Raw genomic sequence first — 9,055 nt, forward strand, 5'->3', positions numbered from 1 at the left:
AAACACGCCAACCGATCAGACAGATGAAGAAAAAGGTCTTCCCAACGTGGCGGTAAGTAAGGAACTGGCGGGCAGTGTTCCCTCTAAGCTGAGTTAGTGTGAGCTAGCTCACAGTTTTTTAGCCTCCGGCTCACACATTTTTGTCTCAGCTCAGGAAGGATGGCTCCAGAACACACTAATTTATGCAGTAGCCAAATCACCTGCTCACCACTTTAATGCTGGTAGCTCACAAAGTAGAATTTTTTCTCACAGGACTCTAAAGCTTAGAGGGAACATTGCTGGCGGGATGTCCGTGCCCTCCCCTCTGGGCATGTGCGGTGGGGTTCCTGCGCATGCCCGAGGTCTGGGCGCGAAAATCCGTTAAAAGAGCTTCCTACAATGCCGATCGATCCAGCGCGTGCGCACTAGATCCCATGGGTGTGAAGCACAGAGACCACGTCGAAGATCTATCAGTTCCAGTGCTGCAAAACTGCTGCGAAGATGTTGTAAAGCAGGTTGCTGAGAAATGCGGCAAGATACAATACTGCAGCAGCTGTTCACAGAAGTGTAATCAAAAGAAGTCACACTGACTTACCAGGTGGGGAGAAAATGTGTCCAAATGTTGATGGTTTCATTGTTCATTTGGAAGGAGCTGAGGATGCAGTCCAAGGCGGAGCTTTTGGGGTGACGGTAGCCGGAGATGATGCCATCTTCCCAGAAGATCTGTAGGAGAAGAAGAATTGGTACAGTAAGACCTGAGCATTTCACCCATTCTGTGGAAATATATATACTCCAGGCACAAAAGTGGTTTTAAGCTACGGGCTTTAACTGTTTTTGGGTCCTATAAATGCCATCCAGAGCCTGCAGCTGAATGAAAAGATGCTGTAAATGATCCTCAACCTCATCACGTCCAAGCTAGTTCAACTGACATGAGTTCTCATTAAGGAGCACTGGGACTTGTAGTTTCCCAAGGAGCCCTGAGACTTGTAGTTTTCACAAGTCCCAGGGTTCCTTGGAAGAGAAACCATGTCAGTGGAACCAGTCTGGACACATGCACCCTTGCTAAGGAACCCTGGGATTTATCACCCGCCCCCCCACCCACTGGGAAGTACAAGTCCCAGAGCTCCTTGGATGGAGAAGCTGTGTCAGGTGAGCCAGTTTAAGTTTAGACACATCATGAATGCAACTGATGTTCCCTTATGAGTTTCTTCATATGGAAGGGAGAGCCAGTGTAGTCTAGTGGTTAGAGAGTCAGGCTAGGATCTGGGAGAACCAGGTTCAAATCCCTGTTCTGCCACGGCAGCTAGCTGGGTGACCTTGGCCCAGTTACACACTGTCATAAGAACATAAGAAGAGGGGCCCTGTTGGATCAGACCAGTGGTCCAACTAGTCCAGTATCCTGTCTCACAGAGTGGCCAATCCTTTCCTCTGGACGGCCAACAACAGGGCACAGAGGCTGAGGCCTTCCCCTGATGTAGCCTCCTGGCTCTGGGATTCAGAGGCTTAGTGCCACTCAGTGTGGAGGTTCCCCTCAGTCACCATGGCTAGTAGCCACTGATAGACTTTTCATCCATGAATCTCTCTAATCCCCCTTTAAAGATGTTTATTCCTGTGGCCATCACCACATCCTCTGGCAGTGAATTCCACATTTGAATAACTCACCATGTAAAGTATTTCCTTTTGTCCATCCTGAAACTACTGCCCATCAGCTTCACTGGATGCCCTCAAGTTCTAGTATTTTGGGAGAGGGAGAAAAGGTTCTCTGTCAACTCTCTCCACCCTATGCATAGTTTTATAAACCTCTATCATCCCCCCCCCCCAGTTGTCTCTTTTCTGAACTGAAAAGTCCCAGAGGCCGATTTCGCACTAGACTTTGGTCCACTGTCAACCCTTTGTTTTCTCCAGTGCATCGCGTCAATTTCACACAATTTGATCAGCAGCCGGCTTTTGGCCCGGAGTTTACACCTATTCGCTCCGCATCAGAGCGATCCTTGAATGCCCGGATTTTCCTTTTGTTTTTGCCTTTCGTCATAGGGGCCGGCGTGGCGAGAACGGTCAACACCGGGAAGCTCTCCTGTGTGCCGGCCGGATCGACTGGTTTTTTAGAGGTGTTTGGGGGCTCCCAAACTCCACCGAGCTCCCCGAAAAGGAGCACAGTGCAAGGGGCTCGATTGGGACTCCCCGCAAGCAACCCCCTAATCATCTTGCTTGCCCTCCTCTACCTTTTCTAGCTCTGCAATGTCCTTTTAGAGATACAGTGACCGGAACTGTACACAGTATTCCAAACGAGGCCGCACCAATCGATCTATACGGGGGCATTATAATATCAGCCGTTGTATTCTCAATCCCTTTCCTAGTAATCCCTCACAGAGTTTGCCCTTGGGTTGACACTTTCATTGAGCTATCCACTACGACCTCAAGATCTTTTCCCCTCTCAGTCTCAGCAAGTTCAGACCCCATTAGCCCATACTTGAAGACACGTTTAGCCTACCTCAGAGGGTTGTAAGGATAAAACGGAGGAGGGGGAAATTATGTGAACCACCTAGGGTCTCCATTGGGGAGAAAGGTGAGGTATAAATGAAGGAAATATAAATAAGGAATGACATAAAGAAGACAGGAACTACAACAGTTTGATTCAGTGGTAGAATATGATTTTTGGATGCAGAAGGTCCCAAATTAAATCCCTGGCCTCTCTTGTTAATGAGATAGTTACGGCAGCAACCATTGGGAAAGATTTTATTCTGCCTGAGATTTGGAAGGTGGAAACTGCTGCCAGCAAGAGAGTTATAAACTACATGGAGCATATCTGCCATTCCTAGACTTTTGTAGGGTATACCTAACTGGCAGTATAAATCATACATGGTTCAGAGGCTATTTTGGGATGCTCAGCTATTGAAATCTCACCTCCCACTCACCAGAAATGGGGCTTCCAACTACAGGGGTAGATAGATTTGCCAACCTCCAGGTGGTGGCTGGAGATCTCCTGGGGTTACAACTGATCTCCGGGTGACAAAGCTCAGTTCAGTTCACCTGGAGAAAATGGCTACTTTGGAGGGTGGGCTCCATGGCATTATACCATACTGAAGTCCCTCTCCTCCCCAAAACCCACCCTCCAGGTATTTTCCAACTCAACGCTGGCAACCCTAGCAATAGAGCATACAAGACAATCTCCTCCTGGTGGTCTGGAGATATGGGACCAGATCCCATGGAACCATTCTGCTGATGGCAGTGCTTTCCCCCAGGTTGGAGCCCCTCGCTTCAAGGGAAGGCGGCAAGATAGAAACCCAGGGGATGAGCTCTGTTTGGAGATTAGCTCCTGTTTCCTTATTCTGACTGCATCTCAGTTCTGAGCTGAAGAAGAACTACCTTCCAAGTACTTCAACCTACATTAGAGTCTGTGCACTTAACCACTACACCAAACTGGCTCTCAGTAGGAGGAGTCTGGCCTTGGCCTGGTCAGCAGAGCAGTATTTTCCAGCAGATACTCTTCAGGCTTCAGTTTCCAGCTCAAGTCACAGATTTTAGACATCTCAAGATGGAGAACTCAGCTAGATTCTTTCACTGTGGCAAGACTCCTGAGCCCTTAACAACTGTACAGCTTCCTGCACCACTTTGTTCATGATGGGGGGGCTTTACCTGTTGAATTTCTACCTGCCATGCTGTTCTGCAAAGCCCCTGCGAGTGAGAAAAAGGGGACAGCCTTATGCTGTAAGAGCTGGGTGAGTTATTTACTCACACGAGGTACTTGGTGGATCCTGAAGATCTGAGGCAGCTTTATTGTAAGCATTTCTGGTCACGACAGGGACTATTTTTTCTTCTTTTTTTCTTTTAATGTCAAAGGCAGCTTGGCTTGTGGGAGGACAAGATTTCGTCACGGTTCTTAGGCTGGCGGTGATCCTTTTCCTGCAGGTAGCCCTGTGAAGGTCCAACATTTGTGTCCTGATGTGACACAGGTAGGAGCAGGGTAGAGACACAGACACAAAAAATAAAAATAAATTCAGCGAGGCAAACAAAGGAAATGTTCAGTCAAACTGGCTGGCAGGATTTATTCCAACATTCAAGAGCAGGGCTATGTTGTTCTTCAGTGGGCCCCTCTGTCAGAAACAGCCCCTATTTTTCTAACAGGTATAGTTAGAATTTAATTCATTCAAAGTAATTAATAGAGAGTATTGTTTTGAAGTCATACTCTCTAATGTTGCACAAGTAGAAATATGGGTATAGTTATAATATCTCTACCATCATACTTAGGAGCACATGGACTAACATGGACTGGCGCCTAAGTTGCTCAGCAGGGAAAATAGCAGCCATTAGGAGCCAATTAAAGAAAAATGGCACCAATGTGGGTGGGACCTTAAAACATGCTCCTTCCCACATAGATAGTATCTGCTGTATGGCTGCCAACCTCCAAGTGGGGCCTGGAGATCTCCTGGAATTACTATCAGTCTCCAGATGAGAGATCAGTTCCGCTTGGAGGTAGCTGCTTTGGAGGTAGCATTTATATCCCATGGAGATCCCACTCCTGCCCACGTTCTAGCCCCAAGTCTCCAGGAATTTCCCAACTTAGAGCTGGCAACCCTATTTAAAATGCTTGGACAGCACTCTTCTCACAAAGATCAGAGAAAAGCAGGCATGGGCAAAGAGTATATTGAAGACAGATACTTAAGCTGAAGCTCAAATACTTTGACCACCGAATGAGAAAGCAGCATTCACTGGAGAAGACCATGATGCTGGGAAAGATTGAAGGTCAAAGAAGAGGGGGACAGCAAAGGATGAGATGGTTAGACAGTGTTATCAATGCAACGAACATGAAATTAAGCAAACTCCAGAGGACAGGAGGGCCTGGCGTGATGTGGTCCATGGGATCGCGAAGAGTCAGACTCGACTGTGCGACTGAACAACAACAACATATTGAGGGCAGAGAAAGTGATTGGAGTGTGATTACAGCACAAAGTTGTGTGAATATTTCAAAAATAAAAAGTGCTCCAATTCGGAAGCCAAAGTGGGGGGAAAACGGCCTTATAGAAGCAGGCTCACGTGATGGCCCCACACTAGCTCCTAAATAATGCACCCCAATCCCTTTGTACAGAATACAAAAAGCAAAACACCAGGTGTCTGCCCTGAGGAGCTTACAATCTAAAATACTATAAATAATTAATCTGCTATTTATTAGCAATTGTAACTGTGGATTATGGATAACAAAGGCTGTTCCTCAGTTCCCTTTCACTTTCTCCATCTCTTCCTCTTCAACCAACAGTGCAACACAAAATGGACCGCGTCAGAAAGAGAGAGAGCTGCCTCTCCCCCTCCTTGTTCCTTTTACTAGAAATCAAGTTCTCTTTTGTTTCCTCCACACAAGGCCAGCATTGACGGCCCACTGGCCCTGGCGCTCACGCGGCAGAGTACGGACGACGGGTCAAGGCGAAAGTGAAGGCAGGGCGGCCATAAAAGATTCATTACTTTCTATCAGTTCGGGTAACCAACTGGGATAAACAGATTTGGAGAAAACCCCGCCTGTGAACTTGGAGGGGAGGCCAAGAACAAAACCCTGGCGCTGGATCAAAGTGTGGAAGGGATTTGCTCTTTCCCTCCCCACAACCCACGTCTTGTTATTTGTTCTTCTAATTTGGCACAACGCTGCTACTGTCCAGCTCAAAATTACCCAGGCGATTTCTCCGTCTCGCTTCCCTCTCTGCCGCCACCCAGAATCTGCCAGCTTGTTGCAAGCCAAACTCAAGGCTGAATTCCTGGGAGACAAAGTCATTGTGCTTAAAATTGTCCCAGAACTGTTTTTTTAAATGCAAAACTTCAGGAGGGCTGAAATGACCCCATCAGGTTTGGGTTGTGGAGCAGTCGGAGCAAAGACCCATAGCGTCAGCGCTGGGAAACTTCTCCTTATTTACCTCAGACAACCTCCTGGCCTCTGGAGCAGAGAGAACAATGACAGGCCTGGTCGTGTTGTGTAATGGCGACAAGACTGAATTGTGAACCAGGAAACAGCGTGGCGCAGAAGAAGAAGAAGAGATTGGATTTATACCCTGCCCTTCACTACCCAAAGGTGTCTCAGAGCAGTTTACAAACTCCTTTCCCTTCCCCTCCCCGCAACAGACACCCTGTGAGGTAGGTATGGCTGAGAGAGCTCTTGACAGAAACTGCTCTTTTCCAAGAACAGTTCTTATCAGAGCCATGGCTTGCCCAAGGTCATCCAGCCAGGTGCAAGGGGAGGAGTGGGGAATCAAACCCGGTTCTCCCAGATTAGAGGCCGCGCACTTAACCACTACACCAAACTGGCTGTAGTGGTTAGAGGGTAGGACTTGAGCCTAGCCTACCTCACAAGATTGTTGTTAGGGTAAGATCGAGGAGAGCCTTATATAACAATTATCATGGGGGGGGCGTTTGGCATTTCATTAGGCTCTGACCTTGGTTTAAGTTATAGCTCCTGCCAGGAATTCACAGAATAGCTGTCTTAAGCTGCCAGCTCTCAGATTTTCCCCAACCATCAGGGATCTCCAGAGACAGTGCCAATATTTTGCACATGGGAGAACAGAGGCATACTGACATACTATGTGCACCCCTGTTCCCACACTGAAGATCTCTATTTGACCTTCTCTCCAACCAATGTGACGCTGCTTTTTGTCCTATTGTACATTAAACTGATCATTCTTTTGCAAAACAAAATAATAATAATGGGGGAGAACATCAGAACAGTTCTGGTTCAGGATCAGCTTTGAGTGGATGGCTACCACTTAAAAGCCAGTTTGGTTTAGTGGTTAAGAGTGCGGACTCTAATCTGGGAGAACCGGGTTTGATTCCCCACTCCTCCACTTGCACCTGGCTGGATGACTTTGGGTCAGTCACAAGCTCTGGCACAGCTGTCCTTGAAAAAGAGCAGTTTGTGTCAGAGTTCTCTCAGCCCCACCCACCTCACAGGGTGTCTGTTGTGGGGAGGGGAAAGGAAAGGAGTTTGTAAGCCGCTCTGAGACTCCAAGTGAGACTCTGAGACTCCAATCTCTTCTTCTTCTTCTCTTCTAAAACACATTTCTGCAGCCCTGACTAGCTGGAAAGGGAGGGGTCTGTGCACACCAAATAGCTGTGTGGTTCTCTCTATGTGTGGTTCAGTGGTGGAGCATACCCTTTGCACGCAGAAGGTCCCAGCCAGGTTCAATCCCTGGCAGCTCCAACTGAAAGGATCCCACAGGAGATGACATGACAGATCTTTGCCTGAGACCTTGAAGAGCTACTACCAGTCTGAGTAGACAGTACTGACTTTGATAGACCAGAGGTTTGATTCCATATAAGCCAGCTTCATGTGTTCCCATTTTAATTTCTTTTTTTTAATGTGAAATGTCCACTATGTAAGCCCTGTCCTAAGAATGCAATATTTGCCTTGCTGGGATAGACAACATTCGCCTTGCTGGGCGTCAATGTGGCAAATGGGGTTCAATGTGGCCAAGTGCAAGGTGATGCACATTGGAGCCAAAAAATCCTAACTATAAATACACCTTGATGGGGTCTGAACTGGCAGTGACTGACCAAGAGAGAGATCTTGGAATTGTAGTAGATAACACTGAAAATGTCGATACAGTGTGCAACTGCAATAAAAAAGGTCAATGCTATGTTCAGGATTATTAGGAAGGGAATTGAAAACTAATCAGCCAGTATCATAATGCCCCTGTATAAATCAATGGTGTGACCTCATTTGGAGTACTGTGTGCAGTTCTGGTCACCACACCTTAAAAAGGATATTATAGCTTTGGAAAAAGTGCAGAAAAGGGCAACTCAAATGATAAAAGGGTTGGAACACTTTCCCTATGAGGAAAGGTTGAAGCGCTTAGGGCTCTTTAGCTTGGAGAAACGACAACTGAGGGGTGACATAATCGAGGTTTATAAGATTATGCATGGGAAAGAGCAGGTAGAGAAAGAGGTACTTTTCTCCCTTTCTCACAATACAAGAACTCGTGGGCACTCCATGAAACTTTCAAAGATGGAAATTTGCAGTGAAGCCAATTTTATAAGAAATCCAGCACTCAGCAAGGCGGCAAAATCATGTTTAGTGCTTTGGAGATTTCCCGTATTAAAAAGCCCTTAAGATACATTAGCCACTTCAAATCGTACACTTCCCTTGCAAAGCAGTGACCAGATTAACGTTCTTGGGCCTGAGCGGTTTGACTCTCCAGCCTTCAGCCACCAGAAACAATCCATTCCTCCAAAATAACTTTGTACTTTATACTGTGGGCATGCGTCTCTAGCCTAAGCCAGAATTACGCTAGCCAAACCATCACCAATAGAGGTGACAGCATCCATGGATCCAAACTGTGGCCACCACCATTTTAAAGCAATTTGTGCGGTGGGTTAAAGTGCTCTTGTTCACCCTTCTATGCTTTTTCAAGTGCTGAAAGAGACACATTTCTCCCCCATATACACACCTGTTTTAGCACTTGAAAAACTGTGTGTGAGGGGCAATGATCCCTCTAAGCTGTGGAGTCTTGTGAGCAAAACTTCTACTTTGTGAGCTACTGGCATTAGAGTTGTGAGTGAGCAATTTGGCTACTGCATAAACTAGTTTGCTCTGCAGCCATCCTTCCTGAGCTAAGACAAAAATGTGTGAGCCGGAGGCTAAAAAACTGTGAGCTAGCTCACACTAACTCAGCTTAGAGGGAACACTGGTGCGGGGGAAGCAGAGGAGGAGGAGATTGGATTTATACCCCGCCCTTCACTACCCAAAGGAGTCTCAAGAGCGGCTTACAATCCCTTTCCCTTCCCCTCCCCACAACAGACACCCTGTGAGGTAGGTGGGGCTGCGAGAGCTCTCTCAAGAACTGCCCTTGAGAGAACAGCTTTGAAAGAACTTATGACTGGCCCAAGGGCACATGTGGAGGAGTGGGAAATCACTCCTGAGATTGCTGTGGGCGCAATCAGGATCAGGCCCTCACTGCATTTTTTAAACCGCTTTACAATGGCAGTGGTGGCCATGGGCTGGACCTAAGAACACCGTTGCATCTGGTTTGGCCATGGGCCTGGTTTGGTCACGGGACTATCTGCAGTGGAGATATACCTTCCTCACAGTGGCAGAGGTTAA

At 47.1% G+C, this 9,055-nt stretch overlaps 1 protein-coding gene across 1 annotated transcript in view; it reads right to left on the bottom strand.

The window, feature by feature from the left end:
- The window catches only part of PAQR6 (progestin and adipoQ receptor family member VI), a 29,333-nt gene that overhangs the window by 18,383 nt on the left and 1,895 nt on the right, over positions 1–9,055 (bottom strand). The window contains exons 2-3 of the mRNA XM_015410799.1: positions 3,716–3,918; positions 575–702 (exon numbers count right to left, since the gene is read on the bottom strand). Coding sequence (XP_015266285.1) covers positions 575–702; positions 3,716–3,766 — 179 coding nt within the window. The 5' untranslated portion in view covers positions 3,767–3,918. The remainder of the gene's footprint in view (positions 1–574; positions 703–3,715; positions 3,919–9,055) is intronic.

Source organism: Gekko japonicus, unplaced genomic scaffold (assembly GCF_001447785.1).
Source record: "Gekko japonicus isolate JY-2015 unplaced genomic scaffold, Gekko_japonicus_V1.1 scaffold42, whole genome shotgun sequence".
Classification (NCBI taxonomy): domain Eukaryota; kingdom Metazoa; phylum Chordata; class Lepidosauria; order Squamata; family Gekkonidae; genus Gekko; species Gekko japonicus.